The sequence below is a fragment of the Aphelocoma coerulescens genome, chromosome 7 (assembly GCF_041296385.1).
Source record: "Aphelocoma coerulescens isolate FSJ_1873_10779 chromosome 7, UR_Acoe_1.0, whole genome shotgun sequence".
Lineage (NCBI taxonomy): Eukaryota > Metazoa > Chordata > Aves > Passeriformes > Corvidae > Aphelocoma > Aphelocoma coerulescens.
In genome coordinates this window covers 24,099,884-24,125,616 of record NC_091021.1, presented here as the reverse complement: position 1 = coordinate 24,125,616, position 25,733 = coordinate 24,099,884, and the positions used below count along the sequence as shown (strand labels likewise).

The 25,733-nt window shown below is 58.2% G+C and overlaps 3 protein-coding genes across 7 annotated transcripts; 2 read left to right on the top strand and 1 right to left on the bottom strand.

Moving 5' to 3' along the window:
* The first annotated feature begins 1,605 nt into the window (after window positions 1-1,605).
* Window positions 1,606-10,097, top strand: PLCD4 (phospholipase C delta 4). 2 transcript variants are annotated; one of them, XM_069020921.1, is made up of 16 exons: window positions 1,606-2,723; window positions 2,836-2,912; window positions 3,262-3,420; window positions 3,892-4,120; window positions 4,344-4,473; window positions 4,987-5,218; window positions 5,596-5,797; window positions 6,062-6,206; window positions 6,614-6,766; window positions 7,125-7,265; window positions 7,625-7,781; window positions 8,166-8,282; window positions 8,537-8,715; window positions 8,879-9,014; window positions 9,088-9,237; window positions 9,365-10,097. In XM_069020921.1, exons 2-16 carry the CDS (start codon window positions 2,888-2,890, stop codon window positions 9,469-9,471), a joined length of 2,262 nt encoding a protein of 753 aa, XP_068877022.1. In that variant the 5' UTR covers window positions 1,606-2,723; window positions 2,836-2,887; the 3' UTR covers window positions 9,472-10,097. The 2 variants fall into 2 exon arrangements, with proteins under 2 accessions (XP_068877022.1, XP_068877021.1); XM_069020920.1 differs by lacking the exons at window positions 1,606-2,723; window positions 2,836-2,912 and having other exon boundaries at window positions 2,933-3,420.
* A 41-nt stretch (window positions 10,098-10,138) lies between these two features.
* On the bottom strand, window positions 10,139-20,180 carry ZNF142 (zinc finger protein 142). Of its 2 annotated transcripts, none has more exons than XM_069020904.1 (9): window positions 20,105-20,180; window positions 19,326-19,653; window positions 18,153-18,791; window positions 17,652-17,915; window positions 16,380-17,192; window positions 15,971-16,148; window positions 12,107-15,332; window positions 11,114-11,219; window positions 10,139-10,753 (listed from the first exon to the last, which is right to left on the bottom strand). In XM_069020904.1, the coding sequence occupies exons 2-9, from the start codon at window positions 19,606-19,608 to the stop codon at window positions 10,254-10,256; spliced, it is 6,009 nt and encodes a 2,002-aa protein (XP_068877005.1). In that variant the 5' UTR covers window positions 19,609-19,653; window positions 20,105-20,180; the 3' UTR covers window positions 10,139-10,253. The 2 variants fall into 2 exon arrangements, with proteins under 2 accessions (XP_068877005.1, XP_068877006.1); XM_069020905.1 differs by having other exon boundaries at window positions 17,652-17,912.
* A 54-nt stretch (window positions 20,181-20,234) lies between these two features.
* BCS1L (BCS1 homolog, ubiquinol-cytochrome c reductase complex chaperone) lies at window positions 20,235-25,679 on the top strand. Of its 3 annotated transcripts, none has more exons than XM_069020915.1 (8): window positions 20,235-20,309; window positions 21,107-21,483; window positions 21,731-21,870; window positions 21,985-22,179; window positions 22,389-22,452; window positions 22,835-23,004; window positions 23,448-23,565; window positions 24,262-25,679. In XM_069020915.1, the coding sequence occupies exons 2-8, from the start codon at window positions 21,164-21,166 to the stop codon at window positions 24,512-24,514; spliced, it is 1,260 nt and encodes a 419-aa protein (XP_068877016.1). In that variant the 5' UTR covers window positions 20,235-20,309; window positions 21,107-21,163; the 3' UTR covers window positions 24,515-25,679. The 3 variants fall into 3 exon arrangements, with proteins under 3 accessions (XP_068877016.1, XP_068877017.1, XP_068877015.1); XM_069020916.1 differs by lacking the exon at window positions 20,235-20,309 and adding an exon at window positions 20,327-20,441; XM_069020914.1 differs by lacking the exon at window positions 20,235-20,309 and adding an exon at window positions 20,327-20,677.
* Window positions 25,680-25,733: the final 54 nt, after the last annotated feature.

Genomic DNA, 25,733 nt, shown 5'->3' with positions numbered 1-25,733 from the left:
CCCCCGCCTCGGGAGTGGCGTGACCTTAATCCGAAGCGACCTTGAGAGGCTGCGGCTGCGGGGCGTGCGGGGGCCGGGGGCGTCCCGCGGCGGCGGGGGCCGGGGGAGGGCTCGCCGCCCAGGCGCTGCCGAGGGGCGGGCAGCCCCGGCTCCGTGCGGCCGCCGGCGGTGGAGCGGAGCGGAGCGCAGCGGCAACGGAGAGCGGGTAAGGGGCTGGGCGTCCGGTCCTCCGCGGGCAGCCGGGCGTCCTGCGGAGGGGCGGGGGCGGCGGCGGGTACGGGGCTGCGACCTCCAGGCTCTGGGGCCCCCCAGGCTCTGGGACCCCCTGTCTCGGGCTGCGCTGCCCCGGAGCGGCTGCACTGTTGGGGTGGCGCGGGGCGGTAGGAGAAGTGCCGGCGATTTTGTCTCCTTTGCCATAAGGTGTGATTTGCCCCCTGAACCCCAAATCCCTTGGGGTTTGCCGCCCCATCCCGGAGCCCCTTGTTTGTTCCTCGCCTCGCTTCCAAGCCGTTCTGCCCCCGTCAGACACGGGCAGTTTGTAAGCACAGCGGGGCAGCAAGGTGTGGGGTGCCTGAAGGGGGGTGAGGGGATCATCCCTCCCTGTGCTGGCACGGTCACCCGTAAGGTAGCATTTTATTCTGCCGGGGGACTCCACACTGGAACGGCTGGGGACCGCTCACACTCGCTGGCCCTCCAGCTCTGCTGGGGCCTGTCACCACCAGGAGAGACGCTGCGATGGCTCAGAGTGTGCTGGGGTAGCTGGGGCTGTTTCTGGCAGCCGGCAGCTGCCCTGCGGGAAACTCTCGGGTTGGGTTTCTCCATACCCTGGCTCTCATCCCGCTTGGCTCAAGAATGTAACTCAGACTGGGGCAAGGGAGCCTGCATGGGGCCAGGCTGCGAGGGGCTCGTGGCATCCCTCACATAACAGGAGAGAGCAGAAGAGATGCGTCCTTGCATCCACATGCCCTCCTTGTGCTTCCTTGGGCTTTCTTGGGCTGGAAGGGATCATCCCTTCTTTGCTGCGTTTGCGGGGAGGGCACTGCTCCATGGTTGGGACTGGGCATGCTTGGGCCATGCTGGGAGCCTGGAGGGGCTGGCACTGGGCGAGAAGTTTAGCTCCAAACTCAGTGTGGTAATGGGCCCAAGGGCTGCAAGCTGCTCCCTTGCACACTGCCACCTTGTACACATGCATGGCAGGGTGCCAAGAGGACAGAACTGTTGGTAGCACTGAGCCCATCTCTGTGCCAGTCCAGCATGTCTCCCTGCTTCTCCAGCCCTGGTGCCTCTTCCTCCACCCCAGCTTCCCTAAGACATGCCCATCTCTCTGATCTGCTGCGGCACAGGGGCTGCAGGGCAGGTGAGCGCCTGGAGCTGTGGCTCTGCGAAGTGGCTGTGCCAGGCTGGGTGCTGCTGGAAAGCAGGAGGGTGCAGGCAGATGGGTGACTGGGGTTGTCCCCCCTGGTTCCCTGAGGGCCATGGGGTGCAAGGGCTGAGAGCACACTGCAGGGGGTGGATGTGGGATGCTCCTGGAGCTGTGCTGGCCAGCATCAGGGCACCAACTCTGCAGGGCACAAGAGGAGTGCTGGGCTACTCCCTGTTTATGGATGCGGGCACTCCAAGTCCTGGGCCAGTGGGTCAGTGCCCTGTGGGTTGGATGTGGAGGGATACAGGCACTACAGCAAGTCCTTGCAGTCTGAACCTTGCAAGAAGGATCCGTGTTGGGAAGGCACAGCCCCAGCACTGGGCACTACTAGGAAGGATTTGGGATGGCACCTGAGCTACTCCATGTCTCCAGCAACATGTGAGGTCCCCAAGAGTGGACAGGTGGTCCCTATGTGGCCTGGGGACAGCCAAACAGCCACAGCTTGCCCCATGACTAGGATGTCTCCCAAGAGCAGGGCTACAGCCCTGGCCAGTGCTGTTCTGCCCTGCTGAGGCACACTGAGCAGGGGATGGCTGCTGTCTGGCCCGAGAGTCCACAAGGGTCTGGCAGTCGGGCTTGGCAGCTGCCTGCACGCTGACAGCACCAGCTATTCCCAGCCCTGCCTCACCGGTGCCTGTGCTGAGTCAGGGGCCTAGGGCACGGCTGCTACCCCTGCACCCTGGCACAGAGCCCTTTGCTCTCAGGGACCCTGGGTCCCCTCCTGCACCCAAATCCCAGCCCACCAGCTGTGGCATCCGCTCCTTGAGGGCCCAGCTCCAGCACCTGGCTGACAAGCACATCCAGTGATTTGTCAGAGTAATTAAAGTCTCAACAGCCTAATCAAGGTTTTATTGTCCAGTAGTATTTATAGTCCCACTCACTGCAGCGTGCTCCCTGTACAGCTGCGGGTGCAGTCACTGCCTGGGGTGCTGGTATTCCCTGGGGAGAAGAGGCTGTGGGAGCTGAGGATCATTGCTCTGTGTCCCCTTCCTTGCTATCACAGCTGCGCCTCTCCCTTACTTTCAAATTTGCTGGTTGGGGTGGTTTCCTAGGTGGTGGAGGCCGTTCTTGGGCACCACCAGAGCAGTTTTTCCTGGTTTCAGGGGCTGCTTCTTACCTGGGAGCAGCAGGGCTCTGGTACCCACTGGGCTGTGGGGCATCAGCGCTGGCAAGTTTTTCTGTTTTCCACCAACACCTTTTGAGCTCCAGCTTCCCGGTAACACAGATTAATATTTCATGAGTATGGCGGTGTGAACTCGACACTTAAGGAATGCAATGACCCAGCAGGAGACAGACACAGGTGCGCTCAGATGCGGGCAGGGGCACACACACCTTGCACACACGTGGGTACAGCTGGAGCCCACTTGGCGGGACCTGGGCACACCATGAGGGTCTGACCTTGCTTCCCCCAGCCACCCTCTCTCTTCCCTCCCCAGCAGCTGCCAGCGTGGAGAAGGCAGAGCTATGGCATCGCTGCTGTGCAACACCCGTGAGTGCCCCAGCGGAGGATGGGTGCAGGGCAGGGCATTGGGCCATCTGGATTTATGCCAAGGCAAATCTGGCTTCTGGGTTGAGCTCACCTTGCTGCACTCAGAAGCATACCTGCCCCACCATGGCCATTGGGATTTGGGCTTGGAAGCGCTCAGGGTGGATGGGAAGGGTTGATGGGGAATTACCTTGTGCAACTCTTGTGGTGAAGGGAGTTTGTTTCTGGTTTGTCTCTCCTCCCTCACGGATTGAGGGACCATGTGGGATCCTGGAGGTGAGAGAAAGCAAAGTACCAGGGCACAGTGCCTGGATACCTCCACCCTCTTTGATGCAGCCCATGCTGCCCCCAGGCATCCAGCTCACAGACACGCTGGAGCAGATGCAGCAGGGGACCCTGATGCGCAAAGTCAAGTCCAAGAGCTGGAAGAAGCAGCGTTACTTCAAGCTGCAGGAAGACTGCATGACCATCTGGTACCAGTCCAAGAGGACAGGCAAAACTGAGTCTGCCTGTGAGTACCAGCTGCTCTGTGTTGGCCAAGAGGCCGTCAGTAGGTTTCAGAGTGAACAGGGATGTGAAGGTATGGAGATTCTTGGGCCATGCTTGCTAAGGGTGCTGGGGCATTGAAGAAAGGCTCTGCATGTGAGATCTCTTCTCACCCACGTCTCCATGAAACATCCTGCCCCCAGCAGGACCCATGTGTCAAAAGGGCTGAGTAGAAATTGCAGCTGATACAAATGGAACCTCTGGAATTCCAGTGCAGGAATAAGCAGACGAAGGGGCAGATGGATGACTGGCTGACTTGATAGCTCAATGGTTAATGGATAGATTACTAGCTCAGTGGATGGATGGATGGATGGATGGATGGATGGATGGATGGAGTGGAAGAAGGGATGACTGGAAGGATAGATATCTGTGGGCAGGGCCCCTTGCCCTGTGGTCCTTGTCCCCTACAGACAGGCCTCCCCTCCCTCTGCCCCAGTCTCCATCAGCGATGTGGAGACGGTGCGGGAAGGGCACCAGTCGGAGGTGCTGCAGAGCGTGGCCGAGGAGTTCCCCCCTGAGCGCTGCTTCACCATTGTCTTCTACGGCCGTCGTGGCAACCTGGACCTCATTGCTGGCTCGGCAGAGGAGGCACAGTGCTGGGTCCAGGGCCTGCGTCAGCTCATCGAGGTGGCCACCACCATGGACCAAAGGGAGAAGATAGACCAATATCCTTCCTGAGAGCATCACTCTGCCCCCCACACCCATTGCTGATCATTCCCCAGGCCCTGCATCTTCTGCCTTGCCCCACCATGTGTGTAGCTATTCTGGGTCTCACCATCTGCATCAGTGTAGGGCACAGGAAAAGGAAAAGATGCGCTCTGATACTCCCCAGCCCCATTTCTCATAGCCAAGGTCCTTTCCCTTAACATTTGCCCTGGTTTCTCGCACATGGATTCGTGACTGGTTCCAGAAAGCTGACAAGAATAAAGATGGGCGCATGAACTTCAAGGAAGTGCAGCGTCTCCTGAAGATGATGAACGTGGACATGAACGAGGATCATGCCCTGCGGCTCTTCCAGGTAACCACGGCACCTGAGAGTCTGGAGGGGCTGGAGAGAGACTGGAAGGGCTGGAACAAGCTGTACAACACCTCCTTGCAAAAGGACCTGATCACTTTCTTCCACCCACCCATCCACCCATTGACCCATCCATCCAGCCAGCCAGCCAACTACCTGTTTACCCAAACAAACACACATTTGTTCATTTATTTGTTAAACTAACCAGCCAAGGCAGCTCTTCCTACCATTCATTTGTCCATCCAGCTGCTTATCTGTCTACCAAGCTAACCAGCCATCTGTTTTTTTACCCCTCCCTCCCATCCATCCATCCATCCATCCATCCATCCATCCATCCATCCATCCATCCAACCAGCCCTCCATCTGCCCATTCACCCATTCCTGCACTGATCAATGCCTGCCTCTGCCACTGGCATGGGGGTCTCTGTTTGGGGAGGGAGAATTCTCTCACAGCACCTTTGGTGGCCAAGACACCCCGTTTTGCCCCATCTGGGTGCTGAGGGAGCTCCCTTGCAGGATGCCGACAAGTCAGAGTCGGGGACCCTGGAAGGGGAGGAATTTGTACTCTTCTACAAGTCTCTCACGCAGCGTGAGGAGGTGCTGAGCCTCTTCCAGGAATTCTCTGAGGATGGAAAGAAGCTGACACTGCTGGAGCTGGTGGATTTCCTGCAGCAGGAGCAGCTGGAGGATGAGGGCACAGAGGAGCTGGCCATGGAGCTCATTGACAAGTATGAACCATCGGAGACAGGTGAGAGCTGGCTCAGACATCATCTGTGCTCTGCATGGGGGCAAGGAGGGGTCACAGACTCACAGCCCCATGGCAGGAGCATTCCCAGCCCCATCCTGCTGTGAGTGGGCACAAGAAGAAGACTCACCAAGGTGTGATCTGGGTGCAGTTCTGCTTTATTTGGTCCATTCCCATTTTTGTGTAGAAGGTTGACCAGCCATGGTGTGCAAGCTCCAGCTTTGGGGTCCACTGCCCACCTTTCCCTGTGGCATGTCTTTCTGTGTCCCAGACTCTGGCATCAGTTTGGGGATTCCAGGAGCCACTAGCAGCCCTGTTTGCCCCCATTCTGCCTCTTCCATGTCCCCTGGCTGTTGCTGAGCCTCCCCCTGTGCCTGCAGCCCGGGCTCGCCATGTGCTGAGTGCTGATGGGTTCCTCATGTACCTCTGCTCCCCGGAGGGCTCCATCTTCAACCCCCAGCACCGGGCGCTGTGGCAGGACATGAGCCAGCCACTCTGCCACTACTTCATCTCCTCCTCCCATAACACCTACCTGATAGAGGATCAGATTCGGGGCCAGAGCAGCATCGAGGGCTACATCAGGTAAAGGGACTGCTCCCTTCCAGCTGCCCTCCAACACCCTCCCACCTCAGTGTCATGTCCTCAGCAGCTCCATAGGGTAAACCCCAGAAGCTCCTTCGCTCCTCTGTGGTACACTCCTCTGGCCTTGCCCTGCATGCAGCAGCATCCCCACCCTTGGTGGGTGTCCCCTGGTCCCTTAGGGGTGACACCCACGGGCAGAGGGGAGGGCAGGGAGCTGGTGCCCTGGCTGAGTGCAGGGTTCCAGGGGTGACAACCCACCCCCAGGGCTCTGAAACGGGGCTGCCGGTGCCTGGAGGTGGATTGCTGGGACGGGCCAAATGGGGAGCCCATGGTGTACCACGGCCACACCTTCACCTCCAAGATCCCCTTCCGGGAGGTGGTGAGCACCCTGGGGAAGTACGCCTTCAAGGTAAGGCACCCTTCCCCAGGTGCTGGTGGTCGTGGGTGGTCCTCAGTGGGTGGGGACGCATGGTAGTGGTGGGTCCCTGGAGGGGGAGTGGTGCTGAGGCTCACACACCTGGTGATGCAGCCGGACTGGTCACACTGTGGGAGAGGAGGGCGGCTGTGTCACTTCCTGGGGACAGCCTGCACTGTGCTGTGCCAGGGGGTGGGTGCTCATGCAGACAAGGTCTGTTGGGGGTGCAGGGGTGAGATGGGATATGGGGGATACTGGGGGATTGGAGGGGTATGAAGGTCTCAGGGGAGAAACAGACACAAGTGGCTCCATCCTGGCACTGATCATGTCTGGATGAAGCCTTTGTGAGAGCTCACCAGCCCCACCAAGGCTGATCTCCAGCTGTGCATGTTGCTCCTCAGACCTCGGACTACCCAGTGATCCTGTCCCTGGAGAACCACTGCAGCATGGAGCAGCAGGAGGTCCTGGCCCAGCAACTCAAGGACATCCTGGGGGAACAGCTCCTCACCACTACCATTGATGGGCACGTCCCCACCCAGCTCCCATCCCCAGAGGTAGGGACAGAGCACAGCTGTGCAGGGCATCTCTGTCCTGCCTTGAGAGTGTGCTAAGGAAATGGATCTGCTGTTCAGAGAATAGGCCAACCTGTTCCAGCATTGTCCTGCTCCACTGGAGCATTTGAGGACCCTGGGGGTGGGTGTCCTCATGTTCACAGAGGTACCAAGGCTGTCCCCAGGGTTGTCTCCCCATGCCCTGCAGAATCAGAGAGCAGGGCAAAATGCTCCTACCCCATCCCTTCCTGAGTGCTGAAGTGATCTGGTCATGCTGGCCTCCAGCAGTTTAGGATCCCAGGGGACATGGCCATGGAAGTGCTGAGTAGCCCAAGGTGCTTCTCTATTCCCAACCCCACAGGAGCTGAAGCACAAGATCTTGCTGAAGGGCAAGAAGATTGGGCGGCTGGAGGACACCCTGGATGGGCCAGGGGATGAGGCACCCGATGTGTCTGACAATGACAATGGGGCAGAGGCAGAGGAGGAGAAGCGGAGGGCAAAGGTAAGTGGCCCAGGCTGGGGACCAGCTGGGACCGCTGAGTCCCTGGACACAGGTATGAGCTGTGGTGACATCCTACTGCATAGAGGGGAGACAGAGACTGCAGAGACATCACCAGGCAGGGAGGACAGCCCTTTCTGCCCCTGGCCATGCCAGCTCCCTCCTTGTTGTGGTGGCAACATATTGGAGGTCCCCTGCTTGCTCTGTTCCTGGCAGAAAGGCTGCTCATAGTAGGGATGCTGCCATCCACCAGCACACCTCTGGCTGCTCTTGCCTGCCCTGGCTCTACAGGCCCTGGCCTGGCTGAGTGCTGGTGGGTGGTGCTCCCATCAGGAGGGACCCAACATGGCTCTGCCTTGCAGAAGGACAAGGAGAGCCTGGCACAAGCATTGTCCGACTGTGTCATCTACTGCAAGAACGTGCCCTTCCGGGGCTTCCAGGAGGCCCGCAGCCATTCCCGGCCCTCTGAGATCTCCTCCCTCTCTGAAGCCAAGGCCAGGAAGCTCATCCGGGATGAAGGTGAGATTAAGGGGGCAGGGGCACTGGGTGACTGGGACAGAGTAGAGGGGGCCAATGGTTTCCTCATGGGTAGTGCCAAAGCCCTCCCTTTCTGGGAGAAACAGGGTTCAGTGGGGCTGTACTGTGGGGTTTGGCTCTGGTAGGTGATGAGGTTATTGGCTTACAAAACAAGGCAGGACACCTGGATTCCTGAGCAGGGAGAGGGATGAGAATTGGTGGGTGGGTGCGCAGGTGGATGGATGGATGGATGGATGGATGGATGGATGGATGGATGGATGGATGGATGGATGGGTGGGTGGGTGGATGGATGGATGGGCGGCACATGTGGGTGGCTGTGCAGGCCAGAGATTGAACCCACAAGTGGCTCTCATGCTCTATCCCTAGGAAATGAGTTTGTTCGCCACAATGCCTGGCAGCTGACACGCATCTACCCCAGCGGGATGCGGACTGACTCCTCCAACTACAGCCCCCAGGAGATGTGGAATGTGGGGTGCCAGATCGGTATGGCTGGGGTGCAACAGGGCTGTGGGCTGTGCCAAATGCCACCATCAACACCGGTGTTAATGCCAGCTACAACCCTATCCAGAGCCAGGTCAGGTTGCCGGCTCTTGTGCTGCCCTGGGGGTGTCCAGGAACTAGTGCCTTATTCCCCTATGCAACCCCACATCTCTCTAGGTATGGGGACAGGCTGGTTTTCTGCTCAAAGCAGTGTCTCCAAGCTGTTCTGAACCCTTTTCCCTGCCACCTCCCTCCAGTGGCCTTGAACTTCCAGACAGCCGGCACGGAGATGGACCTGTGTGATGGGCTCTTCAGCCAGAACGGCTGCTGTGGCTACGTGCTCAAACCACCCTTCATGAGGGATGAGGAGACTCTCTTCAACCCTAGTGACCCCAGCAGCCGGGAAGGCCCCGGCCCCATCACCCTGACAATCCAGGTACAGGGTTGTGGAGAGACCCTGGGGAAGCTATGATAGTGTGCTGGGGCTCTCTTGGTCCCAGACAGATGGGGACACTGTTGGGCAGTGTGGAGCCAAGTAGCCTCACAACAGATAGATTTGGCTGCTCCCCAGCTCAGGGGGTTCATGCTCCTTCCTGCAGGTAATCAGTGGGCAGCAGCTGCCCAAAGTGGCCAACAGCAAGGAGGGAGCCATCATTGACCCACTGGTGCGTGTGGAGATCTACGGGGTCCCCGCGGACCAGGCGCACCAGGAGACCAAGTACATCGAGAACAATGGTGAGACCCACAGTGGTACCAGGCACCGTCCCTGCTGTCCTTCACTCTCTCAGCACCTGCTCTCTCTTCCCAGGGTTTAACCCCCGCTGGGACGAGACCCTGCAGTTTCAGCTCCACGTGCCAGAGCTGGCCCTCATCCGCTTTGTGGTGGAGGATTATGACAAGACTTCCAGGAATGATTTCGTGGGTCAGTTCACCCTAGCCTTTGCCAACATCAAACCCGGTGAGTGGCTGCTGCTCAGTGGTTTTGGGCACCCAGGACAGCCCTGCAGGCATGTCTGGGGCTCAGTTGAGTACTAGAGAGGAGGGCAGGACTCCAGTTGGCCAGAACCTTGCTGTCCTTCCTGCAGGATATCGCCACATCCATCTCCTCTCAAAGGATGGCACCAGCATCCCACCCTCTTCGCTCTTTGTCCATATATGCATCACCAAACCACCTGGTCCTGAGCAGGACTGAGCTCATGGGGCGAGCAGCACCCGGATGGAAGCCATAGAGCCAGCTCCAAGCAGCTGGGGCCACAGAGCCAACCACCTTGCCCTCTTGTTGAGCTCTTTCTGTCATCCCTGTGTCATTGTTGCTGCTGTGACTCCCTCTGCAGTAGCCTCCAAGGGCTGGAAAAAGCACTGACCTCCCCTTTCCAGGTTCAGGTTGCTGCTGCCCATGCATGAGTGTGGGGTCTACACCAGTGCAGCTCCCTGCACCCTCCACAGGCACCCTGCCCTGGCCCATGGTCACAGTGGGAAGGAGGAGAGATGGTGTGTGGCCCAGCTCTGCTGCAGGGGCTGGTCCCCCTCCAGCCAGGGGAGCAAGGCTGGAGCCGAGCAAACCCCAGGGCTGGGCACAGCTGGGAGTAAAGTTGGTCCTCACTGCCCCCTAACCCTGCAGAACCCCATCACATCCCTTGGCCCCTAGAGCCCCAAATTAACCCTTGTCCCATCCTTTCTCTGTAAGTAACCTAATAAATTGTTCAGTGACAAACAGGTTCGGGTCTGGGTGCAGCGGTGCTGGGGAGAGATGGGGAGCTGAGCTTGGGTTTGTGCTCTTTCTCTGTGAGCACCAGGCCCACTGTTCACACAGGGGTTCCAAGCAGCCCAAAGAAATGCTATTAAAAGGAACTGAGGGATTCCTTTTATACAGTTGTGTATTTTACAACCCATATACATATATGCCTGTACACACACATACATCTCTGCAGCAGGCCTGTGCCACCAGCGCCTTAAAGCAGTTGGGATTCAGCCTCACTGTGGAGTGCCATCCTTCTCCACAGGGCACCCTCCTTCTTGCTCCATCCTGGGGGGCCCCTTGGCCTGGCTCTCCCTCTGCACGGTGTGAAGGTGGACAGTGTGCGTGCTGGGGTCCTTTCCCACCCCCTGGCTAGGGTCGACAGCCCCATGCTCAGGGTGATGCCGCTGGATGTGTTTGATGACCTGGAACTTCTGCTTGGCCTTGTAGGGGCAGTAGCGGCAGAAGAAGGGGTGCTCGTTGGTGTGCGTCAGGTAGTGGTGGCGCAGGCCAGCTGCCCAGCGGAAAGCCCGCCCGCAGGCGTTGCACACATAGGGCTTCTCCTCGCTGTGCTTCTTCAGGTGAGTCTTGAGGAGAAAGCGGGTCTTGAAGGCTTTGCCACACTGCTCACAGATGAAGGAACGGGCCTCCTGGTGCCGCGTCTCCTTGTGCACCCGCAGGGCATCCGCACGGTTGGTGCAGTACTCACACTCATCGCAGCAGTACGGCTTCAGGCCTGTGGCAACAGGGAAGGGGATGGCACCGGGATGGGGGCACAGTGCTCCCCAGTCCACGGGTCTCACCATCCCTATAACAGAGCATCAGTCCCCAGGGACTTCCCCCCCACATCCCATTTTGTTAGCCGGCACACCAAGATCCCCGTTTCCAAGGCTCCAAACAGTGCCTAGGGTCTGTGCCACCCAAACTTCCCTCCCACCTGAGAGCACTGCCCCCACCCCATTAGCACAGGATGATGTGCTGCCCCCTAAATGTCCTCCTCCATCACCAGCTGGGCCACTGGCAGAAAGAGAAGCATGGAGCAGCCCCAACACCCTCCCTGGTGCTCGACAGCCTGTCCTCAATGGGCAGCACTCACCTGTGTGCTTTGTCATGTGGTACTTGAGCTGGTTCACCCACTTGCATTTGTAGCCACAGTCAGGGCAGAGGTATTTCCGCTCCTCCTTGTGGATCCGCATGTGATACTGGGCAGGAGGATAGGGTCAGGATGAGACCATGTCCCCTGCCCTGGGGATGTGCAGGGCTCTGGGGTGGCAATGAGAGGCTCAAAGACAGCTCTGACATCTCCAGCTGCATGGGACAAGGAGGGCTATGTGCTTGCTTGGCAGGCTATGGGCAAGGGGGATCCACAGCAGGGTCAGGATGAGATGCCTGTACTGTTGAGCTGCTCTGTCCCAGCCTGTGGGTGGCACAGGCTTTGTTCCCCAGTTTGGTATGTAAGGCAGTCAGGTTAAAAACCCAGCCCAACAGAGCTGAGCACATTGCACAGCCTCACCCAGGTGGCCCCAGGGAGCTCCAGCTCAACCTGGCCATTAAAAAAGTCAATACTTCTTTTAGCAAAACCAGACTATTTTTCCCTCCATTACCCTATGCCTCCATCACCCACACATTTCCTTTTCCAGGAAAAGCCCTCTACCACACATCAGGATGCTAATCACCTACAAAAACGAGGGCAGGGTCATGCTCTGCTTGCAAGAAAGCTGGAGGTTTCCCTGCACTAACTGGCACCACAGAGCATGCTGAAGCCAGCAAGCAGCCAAACTTGACTTTGAATGGTGCAAGGCTGCACCCAGAGAAAGTCAAAGATGTCAGTAAGAAAAGTGAACACAGACTGCTGCCCACCTTCTTGCTTTGTTAAAAGTCTCCCTCGCCCTTAAACTGCAACAGCAGAGAAGAAATGTATTGTTCTGACATGACTTTTATCTGCTTGTCTCCTATTTCTGTTCAGTATAAGCCACTGAACACAGAGGATAAAACCTCCCCTTGGGAACTTCTTCCCCAAAGCCCTGTGGCTGGATGCCCCTCAAGCCACGTAGATGCAGTAGGATATATTCCCAAGCAGAGCTCTTACCTTGAGACGTGAGGGGTCGGCGCAGGCATATTTACAGAGGTGGCACTTGTAGGGCTTCTCGCCAGTGTGGATACGGATGTGCCACGTGATTTTTTGCCTGTTCTTGGTGGTGTACTCACAGTCCGAGCACTTGTACACGCGGGTGCCCCCATGGCCCTTCATGTGCTGGTCAAACACAAGCTGGTGCCGGCAGGCAAAGTCACAGAAGGGGCAGTGCAGGGGTTTGTCCTGGGGGGCAGCTGGCTCGTGGCTCTCCATGTAATGCCGCACCAGCTGCTGCCGCTCCTTGGCTGCAAAGCTGCACAGCTCACAGCGGTGGCTGAAATGCTGCGTCTTGTGCTCCTCCAGTGCCTCCCGGGTGGCAAAGGTCTCCTTGCAGGTGCTGCACTCCAGGTGTGGGTGCTGCTTCTGCACGTGGCACTTGAGCGTGGCCTCACTGTGACACACGAAGTCGCAGCGTGGGCAGCTGTAGGAAACCTTTTCCTCGTGCCGCCGCAGGACGTGCTGCTTGAGGGCCGTCTCAGAACTGAAGCGAGCCTCACAGCGGGAGCAGCCGAAGTTGAGCTCACCATGGTGGCAGCTGTTAACGTGGCGGGTGATGTCATTCTGCAGGTAGCTGCCGTAGTCACAGAGCGGGCAGAAGTGGGTGGGTGTCTTCTCATGCACCCGCAGGCGGTGGATGCGCAGCTTGGAGTTGGTGCCGAAGGTCTGGCTGCAGATGCTGCAGGAGATGCGCCCCACGCCGGTGTGCAGGGACTGGTGGGCCTCCAGGCGGTAGCGCCGCGTGGTGCTGAACTCGCAGTAGCGGCACTTGTGCGGCTTCACCCCCTCGTGCTTGATGCGGACGTGCTGCCGCAGGCACCGGGCCTGCTTGCAGGTGAACTCGCACTGGCGGCACTGCAGCTGTGGCCGCTTGCTGTAGTGCTTGCGGTGCAGCCTGCGGTGCAGCCGCAGGGCTTTGGCCACCTTGGAGGTGAAGGGGCAGGAGGTGCAGCGAAACTCGCCCAGGGTCACGCAGCCCCTCTTCTTGTGCGTCTTCATGGCCCGTTCCTGGTGGCAGGTGAAGGGGCAAGTGGGGCAGGAGAAACGCCTCCTCTTGGGCAGGGTGGCTTTTGGTGGGGCTGCATCCAGTGGGAGCTCGCTGGGCTGGTCTTTCTCAACACTGGGTGGGTCCCCCTCAGGGAGTTCAGTCCTTTGGGGTTCGTCCTCCTTGGGATGCATGATGTGCTTTTCAGCACAGTGGCTCTTGAGTGCCCGCCGGGAGCGGAAGGCCTCAGGGCACAGGGAGCACCAGAACTGCTCCAGGTTCCGGCAGCCATCCTCCACATGGGAGGTGATGGTGGTGACACGGGAGCACACAAAGGAGCAGGCATTGCAGTGCAGCTTCCCTCCCTCCAGTCGGTATTTCTCTGAGGGTTTCCCAGGCTGGGAGGCACCAGCAGCTCCACCTGGCTCAGTACCACTCCCTTGCTGGGGAGGCTCTTCTGCCATCTCTGTGCTGTCACCCAGCAGGGATTTCTCAGAGGCATGACAGCCCAATGTCTGTGCCCCAGCCAAAGGACTGCCTGCTGCTTGTGTTTTATCAGGCAGCAGTTCAGCTTCCCAAGGGCTCTCAGCATGCCTGGACTCCTCTGAGCCTCCCTTCTCGCTCTCTGCCGTTTCTGTACCATTATCACCAGGCTGGTGAGCAGGTTGGCATAGTCCAGGTGTCTCCTGACTGGTTGGTTTGAGGATCTTGTTCTTCAGGAGAACTGGGCACTTCTTCAGGAGGTGGGTGTTGAGTCCCCTCTGCTGTTTAAAGCTGGCGCCACACTCACGGCACACGAGCGGGGCCCGGCGGCTCTGGCAGCTGGCTTTGGAGTGCAGGGACATGGATTTCTCCTTCCGTGTGATGTATGAGCACTTCTCGCACTTGAAGACCTGGCTCTCCGACTGCACCACCAGCATCTGCACCCTGCCCTCCAGCACCAGCGTCTCTGCCTGCTCCTTGTCCTGCTTCCGCAGAGCCTTCAGCACTGACTCCGAGCCGCCCCTGGCATTGTCACCAGAGGTGGTGACATCCTCTGGGACAGGCAGGTGGCCCTGTTCACGTGTCTTCAGCATGCTGAGCCAGGCCTCTGGCAGCTTGGCTTGGCTGGTCTCTCTCAGTTCCGTGTCTGCCACCAACTTATGGTGGTCTGAGCATGACCCCTGAAGGTGGCCCATGTCCTCCTTTAGGGCATCTTTTCCCTGGTTGTCTCCTGATGCTACACTGCCCTTCACCACTTTGTCTTCCTGTACATTTACCTCCTCTTCCTCAAAGTCTGGGATGTCTTCAAGTGTATTGCCACTGTCCTCCAAGCCAAGGCCATCCTGGGAGCCCAGCATCTCATAGGCTGCGGGAGGCTCCTTGCAGGACAGCATTTCCACACTCTCTGGCTGGGTCACACAGGCTCCTCCAGTCAAGTTCTCCAGGAGAGGGTCAGACGAGACATTCAGTGCCTCCAAGTGCAAGGTGCAGCTCTCTGCCACATCTTCAGAAACAGTGAGCTCAGCAGAGCCTGTGGCAGCATTTCCTTGCAGGCAGTCATCTTCCAGGGCATTGCCAGCAATAGGACAGCTCTGCTCCCCCTCGCCCACACCTCTCTCTGCCTCACTGCTGCTCTCTGGTGGAGCAGCATCCTGCTCAAGGAGGGGCACCACGAACACTTGCTGGTAGCCCTCTTCTCCCTGAGACTCCGCTTGGGAGGGCTTCTCCTTCATCCACTGCTCCTTGCCAGTGAGGGAGGAACTGGCATCCACATGCAGGGCTGCACCGAGCTCATAGCCAAAGAGTGCCTCAGATGAGCTGATCTCCAGCTCCTTGCTGGCGTAATTTTCCAGCCAGTCCTTGTCACCAGGAACGTAGCCATGAATCTTGTGCTTGTGGAAGAAGAGGCTGGTGTTACTGAAAGTGCAGTACGAACACAGGGCACAGCGAAACTCCTTCTGCTTGGTGTGCTTGCAGTTCTCATGGTTCAGCAGTGCCTGCTTGTACTTGGTCTGGTAGGTGCAGTACTGGCACTGGAAGACAGGCACCTGGTAGTTCTGCGAGTGCTTCGCCTGCATGTGCTTCTGCAGCTCATACTTGCGCTTGCAGGCGAAGCCGCACACCTCGCAGATCAGACTTTTACCCTGGTGCCGCAGCTTGTGGCTGCTCAGCTGGTCAGCACGGTGACACCGGTATGAGCACTGGTTACACTGGTATCTGTGGGGACAAGCAGAACTGGTCAGGCAGCACAAGGAACTGGGGCAGGCTGAGCTTAGTCAGGCGTGCTGAGCTCTCTTTCCCCACCCCAGACAAATGGGGAAGGGGTACTGTTCGATTTGCCAGATCTCACCTTTGCCATCCAGACAGCTCTTACCACAGGCCATTCCTCCCTGCTGCAGCCCTTGGCACTGCTGGTTCTTTACCCCCCCAGCCTGGGGACTGGAGATAGATTACCTGAGTAATCCATACATTGACCATGTCAGACGCACATATTCTCACATGGGCACACCAACAGCACTTCCAGCATCCCTGGAGGAAGGCTAGACCCAAATGAGGTGATAATTTGGCAGTCCTGAACAGGCCTTGACCCACAAACAACAGCAGAGCCATGAACCCAAGCTCAGAGTTGCACCTCTGAGGTAATACACCTCCTTCGTGGCATAGAGACAACAAAAATAGCTTTGCCTCCACAGCACCATGCTGCAAGTTCAAAGACCAAATTTCTTATGCACCAGACAGGGCAGGCCAGACATGAGAAAGTCTGGCACACAATGCAGCCAGGAGAAGCAGACCCCTAGAGCAGGATCTGGGGAGCCTTGACTATGCTGCCAGGCCAGTGGAGCAGGGGGTCTTACCGGAGATCTCCAGTGTGCTTGCGCATGTGGACATTCAGGTAATGCTTCCACTTGGTGATGTACCCGCACTCGGTGCACATGAAGTTCTTGTCGTTGGAGTGGGTCAGCATGTGTTTGGACAGGTAGCTCACATCCCGGCACGTGAAGTCGCAGAGCTCACACTTGTGAGGTTTCTCTCCTACATGCAATAAACAAAATGCCTTCAGCATGACAGCCAGATAAAGCAACATGGCAGAGAAACCAGCTCAGCAGGGAGCATGCAACAACTTCAGCCAAGTGATCCTGAGGTGGCAAAGCTGGTGGCGGGACCCAGGAGCCCCGACTCAGCCCTCTCTGCCCACCCAGGGCCAGGACAAGACACCCTCCCCATCCCAGTTCAGCTTTTGGGACCCCTACAGGGGACACCCACCAGTGTGCAACAGCATGTGCCGGATGAGCACCCGCTTGTGCGCGGTGGCGAAGGCACACTCAGTGCACTTGTGGATCTTCTCGTTGGCGTGCATCTTGCCCACGTGGTCGTGAAACTCCACAGGGTTGAAAGTGGCGTAGGGGCAGAAGCTGCACTGGAGCTGCTCACTGCCCGGGTGCCCCTGCTTCTTGTGCTTGCGGAAAACGTGCTTGTTGGAGCAGATGAAGTCGCACTGCTGGCAGTGGAAGGCGTAGTGGGTTTTCCGGTGAGCCTCCATGGCCTCAGCCGTGCCGAAGAGCAGCGAGCAGGCATGGTACTTGCACTCCACCGCCTTGATGCCATGAGCATCCTTGAGGTGACGGACAAACTCCTTCCGGTCCTCTGCGCAGTAGTCGCAGTCCCCGTGGAAGCAGCTCAGCCTCTTGGGTTCGGCTTTGTGAGTCTTCAAGTGCTCCTTGAGGGCCTGGCTGAGTCGAAACTTCTCCTCACAGACGGGGCAGGAGTAAACATCGGAGTAGAAGTTGGAGATGTCCTCGTGCATGCTGGCCATGTGGCGGTTGAGGGCGTTCTTCTCCACTGAGCTGTAGTGGCAGAGTGGGCAGCGATGAGCCTTCTCGCCTGTTTCCCGCATCATGTGGATTTTCAGCTTGCTTTTGCTGGTGAAGTACTTGTGGCAGTTGGGGCACTGCAGGCTGGGGTCAGGGAAGTGCAGGTGGAGGTGCTCTACCAGGTGCGTCCGCTTCTTGAAACACCGCTTGCATTCGGGGCACATGTGGGTTTTGTAGAGGTACTCGGAGCCTTCTGCAACATCCCCTGGGGGAACAGAGGAGGGGGAGCAGTTAACAGGGAAAAGATGGGAGAGCACAGGTGGATGTTCTGTCCCTGATCCAGTTGTGCCAGGGTGAGGGTTTATACATGTGCAGTCACACAGCCACCACCTACTCAAGAGGGACTGATCCCACCCCAAGCCACCAGCACACTTCAGGTGAGCTATTTCCAGCTCAACACTGGCAAAGCGCAGCCTACATCAGGCCTGCCCACGTGCCCCTGGTCCCCAAAGCCAGGCAGACCTTTGCCTAAACCTGGCAGCATGTGTGAACAGGAAAAGAAGGGACGTATTTGCTTGGGCAGAGGTTGAGGGAACAAGTGCACTGGTACATGCAGGAGATAAGAGGTCACCCATCAGCCTGGGCCACATTTCCCTGCCAGCCCTGAGGTTGTGGTGCTTGTTCACAAAGCCTGACCACCTCTTGGTAGGGCCCCACATTCTACCTTTGAAGTGCTGTGCCTGTGGCACTCCAACTTTCTTGGGAGCTGTCTTCCCATCCTCTTTGGCCTCAGCTTCGCAGAGGCTCTCTCCATCCTCCTCTGGTGATTCATCCCCACTGCTGTCGGAGTCCTCTTCTCCAGCTGATGCTTTCTGCACCTTCAAGAATTTGTCCCCAGTACCTGCAGGCTTTGCTGGCCTGGCTTCTACTGCGCTGGCTTTCCACCCAGGGTGGCAATTACCTGCCTCCTCCTGCCCTTCTGATGCTGCTTCAGTGGGAAAAGACAAGAGATCATCACATTCCAGGCAAGAGGAAGCCACCCCCACAGAAAATCCACCTGGCTGAGATGGAGGGCACAAACTGTGCTGCAGGGAGGCAGGAATGCAGGGTTCTCAACCCTCCAGCACTGCAGCTTCATCCCCCACTCCTCCAGTTGTAACTGGCATGCACAGACAAAGCCAGCCTCTGCAGCACCCACAGGCCCCAAACCCCCACCCAGCTATACCTGATGGCAGGACGCAGCACTGGTCGAGGCCGTGGGGGTCTGAACCTGGGGGGTCACCTGTTGCGGGCATCTCAGAGGGGGACTCTGTGGTGTGACCCTTCCTGTGCTGCCAGAAGAGCTTAGCATTGGCCGTGATGAAGTCGCAGTGGCCACAATGGAAGGGGAAGTGTGTCCGGTGGTGCTGTTCCATGGCCTGGCGGCTGGGGAAGAGCAGCGGACAGGCCCGGCAGGCGCAGGACACGGGGGACGCCCCGTGCAGGTGGCGCAAGTGGCTGCGCAGTTGCTTGCGGTCCTCTGTGGTGAAGTGGCAGCCCCTCTCGGGACACGACAGGGCTCCCAATGGGGCACGGTGGGTCTTGAAGTGCTCCTTGAGTTGGCCAGGCTGCACAAATGCCTCCCGGCAAACGGGGCACAGCAGGCACTCGGAAGCAGAGCTCTCCTGTGTGCTGGCTCTGGGCAGCTCTGAGCCCACAGGGTCAGTCTGGCCCTCGCTGGCAGAAGCCAACAGTGCCCCTGGGAGTTCCAGGTGCTCCGAGGGAGGAAGCAGCAGGCACTGGTGCTGGGACAGCAGGGAGGCCTCTGAGAAGCTCTGGCCACACCTCTCGCAGAAGTACAGTTCCACCACTTTGACCAGAACCTCTGCAGAGAGCAAGGGGTGAGTGTTAGAAAGAGCTTTTGCCAGGCCCAGAGCTTGGGACTGGTGGTTCAGTTCCAGCTCTGGACAAGGAGAATAAACCCCTATTGCCACAAATTACAGTTTGGGAACTACATCTCCCATAAGAGGGGAATACCACCACCCAGGTGACCATGATAACCAGTTCTGTCCCTTTTCACCTTGGAGGCATACAGAAATCAGAGGCTGGTCTGGCCCCATTCCTATTAGGATGCAGCCACACCAGATCCATGTGGGAAGCATGCTGGGGGGCAGCAGCCCAGGTGGAGATCTCTGTCTGGTCCCTACCAACAGCCTGGAGCAACCCCCTCATGCAGCATGCAACTCCCACAGCCACTCTCCCCATCCACACACCCAGCTGGTGCCAGGTCTGTGCCCAGTGGTAGCACCAGACTCATGATGCAAGGTCAGAGACCTGAGGGCACCTGGGACAGGGACCCTGGCCAGACCTTTCTCCCTCTGCTGAGTGGGGCCCATTCTGCGCTCCCTGCATCCCATACCTGTGGCACTGGCCGCGTTGCTCAGTGTCACATTGCCAGCCACTGCCTCGATGAATATTTCCACATTGCTTCCTTCAGAGTGAGCCCCTTCCCCAGGCATCGATGCCTCTGCCAGCAGCAAGTCCTGGCTGGCAGCCAGCGGGGGTGTCCCAGCCACACCAGTGCTGGCCACACCAGGGCTTCCCACGGCTCCCACCTCTCCTGGTGTGGGCAGGAGCAGCTCCGAGCACAGGGACTCCATCTCCCTGCTGGCACCCTCTGATACAGTCACTGCTGCACTCATTGCCACCAGGCACTGCCTTGGTGCTGGGCTGGATGACCTCTCAGTCTGAAACAGAAGAAAGCACTTTAAATGAGGGACATCCCAGGGCCCAAGAGGATTGTGGGGAGCAGCCTGTGGTGCCAGTCTCAAGGCAGGGTATCTCAGTGCTGGCTCCTTCCTGCTGTGCCTCAAGCAGGCCGCTGGCAAGCCCTCTGTCACGGGGGAGACAAGAATGCAAGGACACCTGTGCCCTCTCCCTGAGCCCAACACCGCGGGCTTGTTCCCTGGGTGCAGCTGGGCCGAGCCCCGAGCCCACCCTCAGAGCTATGCCCAGACTCCAGCCAGCAGGTGCCTCCACGAGTCCCGCCCGGCCAGGTCCCCCCCCCCAGCCCCTCGCCCTTCACCCCGGGCTGTTCTCAGCCCCCCCAGCTCCTCATCCCAGGCAGTTCCCGGCCCTCCCGGCCACTCACTCCTCACCCCGATCTGTCCCTGGCACCCCCAGTCTCTCGCCCCTTACCCTGGGCTGTCGCCAGGGTTCCCTCAGCCCGGGCTGTCCCCGCCGCTCCGGGTCCCCCTGCCCCGGCACATCTCGGTGGTGGTGTCGGGCGGCGAGAGCGCCGCCCTTTGTGCCTCTCGCGCAGCCGCTCTGCCCGGCCTGGCCGGCCCCGCTCTATGGTGCGGCCGGAAGCGGCGCGGGCGGGAGCGGAAGCGGCGCGGCGCAGGTGAGCGGCGGCAGCGGCGCCGGGGGAGCGGGGGCGAGAGCGGGAGCGGTGCGGGTTCCTCCGCGGAGCTGCCGGGGCTGGGCCTCTGCTGCGGCGAAGGCCGGTGTGGATCCGGATCTTTTGCAGGGGAAGGTGGGGCTCCTGCAGGGGGAGGTTGCGGGACCCTGCCCACCGGCCGCTGTGGCCTGGGAAGGAGGAAGGTCACGCCTTGTGCTAGTGGAGGGGGAATTCTGCACCTTGGGGAGCAGAGCGTGTCTGTGCGTCTCGCGGGGAAGGCTCCCCCTCGTTCCCAGTACATGACAGACCTGCTGAGGGAGATGGAGAAGCTTCAGGCCCCGGGAGCATGCGGCTGTAATGCAGACATGGAGGTGCGCCTTCTACCACCGTCGTGTGCCCGTTCTCAGCAGCAAAGACCCGGCTCTTGGCTTAGCCTGGGGATGTGCTTCAGCTTTTCAAACGATAAACCTTAAATAATTGCAGTGCTCATGATTTATGGCTGTTTAAAGAATAAAACCCTGTAAATCTCTGGGCTTGTTGTCTTGACTGAAGAAGCTACAGATGCTCCTGTGCTTCTTCAACAGCCTCCTGGCCCTCTCCTGCTTGGCTCACCCAGTGGCCTGCAGAGAGGGAGGAGGTTCCTGGAGCCAGCAGCTGTCTGAACACTTGGTAATAAGCACAGATGTGGGAAATCCAAATGTGGCAGGCAGCCTTTCACCTTGAGGACTGGCCACAATAAAGGCCAGGGAACTGTGGGTGATCTGTTGTGTTCCTTGCTACCATTCAGTCTTTCCTCGCAGGTTTGTTTCCAGAGTGCAGAAACCATGCTGTGGAAAGGAGTTGCTTAACCTCCCACGATGCCCCTTTCTGACTTTGTCTTAGCTCTGAAGGACAATCCATATTTCGGGGCTGGGTTTGGCCTCGTTGGGGTGGGCACAGTCCTGGCAGCAGCCCGTAAGGGGGCCCAGTTTGGACTGGTGGCTTTCAGGCGCCACTATATGATCACCTTGGAGGTGCCCAGCAAGGATAAGAGCTACCAGTGGCTGCTGAATTGGGTCTCCCACCACGCCAAGCACACGCAGCACCTCAGTGTTGAGACGTCGTACCTGCAGCATGAAAGTGGGCGTGTCAGCACCAAGTTCGACTTTGTCCCCAGCCTTGGGAATCATTTCATCTGGTAAGGGAGGGTAGGAGAAAGCAGTTTGGGGATTGAGCGTCACTTCGGCAACTTGGGGGGCCTGTAGAGGCAGCAGAGAGGATCCTGCCTCCTCTCTGGGTCTGGGTTAGGGTGGGGGATGAAGAGTAGCAAGAGCAGCCTGTACCCGACAGTGAAATGATTTCCTTACCTGAGATGAGTGTTCTTGATGCATGAACCAGGCGAGGTGCAGCCAAGCAGTGCTGGATCACCTGTCTTCCTGCCCCAGGTATCGCAGGAAGTGGATTCGCGTCGAGCGCAGCCGGGAGACGCAGATGATTGACCTGAACACAGGGACTCCCTGGGAGTCTGTCACCTTCACTGCACTGGGCACTGACCGGGAGATCTTCTTCAATATCCTTCAGGAAGGTCTGTATGGGAACTGTGTGGGGTCCTGCTGGGAACAGCCTACTCCCTGGAGATGTCCAGGGCTTCCTGGGAGATCCTCTTCCTGGCAGCTGTCCCCTCTGCCTCTCTCTGCAGCCCGGGAGCTGGCGCTGCAGCAGCAGGAGGGGAGGACGATCATGTACACGGCCGTGGGAGCAGAGTGGCGTCAGTTCGGCTTCCCCCGCCGCCGCCGGCCCCTCAGCTCCGTGGTGCTGGAGGAAGGAGTGTCAGAGAGGCTGGTTCAGGATGTGAAGGAGTTTATCAACAACCCCAAGTGGTACAGTGAAAGAGGTAAGGCTCTGGTGTGGTGTGCTCTGTACCATGTGGGGTGGTGCAGGATGCTCATGGTCCTCTCTGGAATTGGCTGTGGAGAGATTTTTCCCTGCTGCTTAACTTCCCCAGGCGTATCCTCTTTGCATGCTCAGCACAGTACCACAGCTCGGAGGGAGGGAGCACAGAGCAATCCAGGTGGTTATCCTAAAAGAACACTGTCTTCTTAGGGATCCCCTACCGAAGAGGCTACCTGCTGTATGGTCCTCCTGGCTGTGGGAAAAGCAGCTTCATGTGAGTATTGCCAGCTGCCTGACAGCAGTTTACCCACCAGCTGCCTGCTCTGGGCCACAACAGTCTTGGATGAGAGGGTGTGGATGAGTTTGGGTTTGGAATACAGGGGGAAGCTGTGCCTTATGTGTGGTGCCTGTTGTAAGCATTTGCATTGCTGGCGCTGTGACAGGTGAGTGTGACAAGCCCTTTGTGCCCTTGCTTTGCACAGTGCTGCATGGCATGGGCGGGCTGAGCAGGGGCTTCCGCCTGCCCCTCAGATCTGATCCCTGCTGGGAAAGGACCCCTCTACCCTCTCCCCTACTGCTGGGTGGAGAAATCTGATTCTTCCTTGACTCTGGGCTTTCCCACTGTGATTCACCCTTGTGGTTTGTGTCCTTTCCAGCACAGCCCTGGCCGGGGAACTGGAGTACAGTATCTGCCTGCTGAGCCTCAGCGACCACAGCCTCTCTGATGACCGGCTCAATCACCTCCTGAGCGTAGCACCGCAGCAGAGCATCATCCTGCTGGAGGATGTGGACGCTGCCTTCGTCAGCCGGGACCTTGCTGCTGAGAGTGAGCACTGCCCCTGTTCCTGGGTCAGCACCAGGAGGGAGGTTCCCTGGCTGTACCAAGAAAATGTTTGGACTCTGGGCTGCTCAACCGCACCAGCAGAGACCAGGAGTGGGGGAATGGAGGAGTCTCTCAGGCCTCAGGGCCCAAACTGGAGCTTGTCTAGTTTTGGCTAGACTGTAAAAGGAAATTTGGATCGTTTATCCTCAGGGAAAGGTCATTCTCCTGCCCAGCTACTTTCAGCATGAGGGAGAAGGTGGCTTTCCCTCTCATTCTCTGTTTGTGTTCCCATGGGTGCGTGCGGGCAGGGGAGGTGAATGTGCTGCCAGCCAGGCAGAGGGTCAGCCTCCAGGCAAGGAGTGAGTGGGGAGCTTGGCATAAGCCTCAGGTGATAGGAAGGTGGCCCGCAAGCCAACGGCTACTATCTCAGACACCTCTGTTCCCAGACCCGGCTGTGTACCAAGGCATGGGGCGCCTGACCTTCAGTGGTCTCCTCAATGCACTGGACGGCGTGGCCTCCACAGAAGCCAGGATTGTCTTCATGACCACTAACTATGTGGACAGGTCAGAGCTGCCCCCTGGGAGGGAGGGGAGTGGGTAGCACAGGAAAACCTTGCTCCCTTTTGCTGGGCTTTATTTATTGAATCTGCCAGCATGAAGACTGAGGGTTCAGATTTCCCACATCCTCCCTTGGGATGCAAATCCCTTGACTGCTAATCAGGATCCCTTTTGCTGGACCCTCAAATGCCTGCTTGCTGTTCAGAACATGGTTGTGCCCTTCAGGAGTGGTATCACCTTCCTGTCTGTGGGGATCTGCAAGTTTGGGGGTTGTGTCCATGCTGTGAGTGGAGCGCTGGCCCCATGTGCAGCCCACTGGGTTGGTGGGATGCACCCTGGGCTCATGGTGCCTGGACACTGCCTGCTGTGCTGTGGCAGGCTTGGCTCACTCTGGACCGAGCTGGCTGAGGGGTTTGTTCAGAGGTTGCTCATGGGACAGAGATGGGCAGAGCTGTTTCCCAGGATGTTCTTGTCCTCCTTTGGAGTCAGTCCTTCCCCAGCTCTCTCCTTTCTTTTGGGTTGATTTCCCCCTCAATCTCCCCAGGGATGAACCTGCTTTCCCCCTTTACCATCTCACAGTGCACAGCACTTTGCAGATAGGACATGGGTTGTGCTAGTGTGGACAGGGGCTTCCTGCAGGACCCACCCTGCACAGATGCTTCTGATCGGGTTTCCCAGGCCCCCCCCTTTGTCTCTTGACAGGCTGGACCCAGCCCTGGTGCGTCCTGGCCGTGTGGATCTGAAGCAGTATGTGGGCCATTGCTCCCGCTGGCAGCTCGCCCGCATGTTCCAGCGCTTCTACCCCGAGCAGCCCCTGGCTGCAGCCCAGCGGTTCGCGGAGCAGGCGCTGGCTGTCTCCAAACAGATCAGCGCTGCCCAGGTGCAAGGCCACTTCATGCTTTACAAGACAGACCCTGAAGGAGCCACTTCAAACATAAGCTCCAGCCTGCTGTGACCGAGGGCCAGCTTTCCCTTGTCACACTGAGAGGGCTGGGACAAAGATGTGACTGTCTTGGGGATACCATGAAGCTGCCCACCTGCACAGGCCAGGTTTCTACTCACTTCTACCCCTCTGATGCCTTGGTTTTGGAGCATCAGAGCTGCCAGCCTCGCAGCAAAGGAGGGAATCTGGTTCTTGCTGCTCCCTAGACTGGGGTGCTACTGCACCACCTCTGCTCACCAGTGTGCCTCATGTTGGGATGGCTGTAAGCTACCAAGGCTCCTGATGTGAATCCCCCTCCTTGTGGGTCAGCCTGGAGGTGCTCCAGAAGGACATTTACCTTTGGGCAGGACATTGGGGTTCTACACTGCTAAAAGCGTCTGGTTTTTTTAAAGGACAATGGTCTCACTGGTTTGTGAATATCCTCTGTGAATTGCACAACACAGCTTTTGTCTCACTGGTCCGTTTTCTTGTTAGTTGCCCCACTATCCAGCTGCTGGTCCAGAGCCCTCCTGACCAGGGCCTGGCAAGGCCAGTACAGCAAATCCAGAGTGTTTCTGAAAAAAAAGCAGCTCCTAAGAGACAACTCATTGTTCCTCGAGCTCCAGGCTGGTGCTGCTGGTCCTGCTGAGTTACGATGCCAAGCCACAGATCTGCTTGGATATTGTTCCTAGGTGGGCATGACTGTTCTTCCCACCAGAGGACATGTGGGGCCCTGGAGCTATATAAGGGCAGATGAGAGGCTTTGGCCAGTTACAGCATATTTTCCCAAGAGCTCTCCCCTTCCAGTCCCTCTTTCAGAACCCTGAAAATCAGTTGTCCCCAGAGCCAGTCCTATGTTAATGTGGTCAGTTGCATCACCTTGCTGGGAGTGGGGGGAGTGGGTTCCAAGCCAAACCCAAATTGTAGATCACTGCTTAGCCCTCCTCTTGGCTCTGCCCTGTGGGGCCAAAGGCATAACCAAAAGCACACAGCAATACACAAGGGCGCAGCCAATGGCACCTGGATGGATTTTGGTGCAAACAGGAACTGATTTAATGCAACCCCAGACTTGCAAAAATGTTTCTGCAAATGCTGCTGGTTGGCATCTCAAACCCTGTGTTTGGCCATCCAGCAGAGGCTGGCTGCTCAGATCCAGCCTCTTCCCTCAAAGCTGGGGGTCAAAACTGGCCAGTGAGTGACTGGCAAATGTCCCACAGCTGTCTGGGAGGACAGGAAGTGTTTGGGGGGGAGC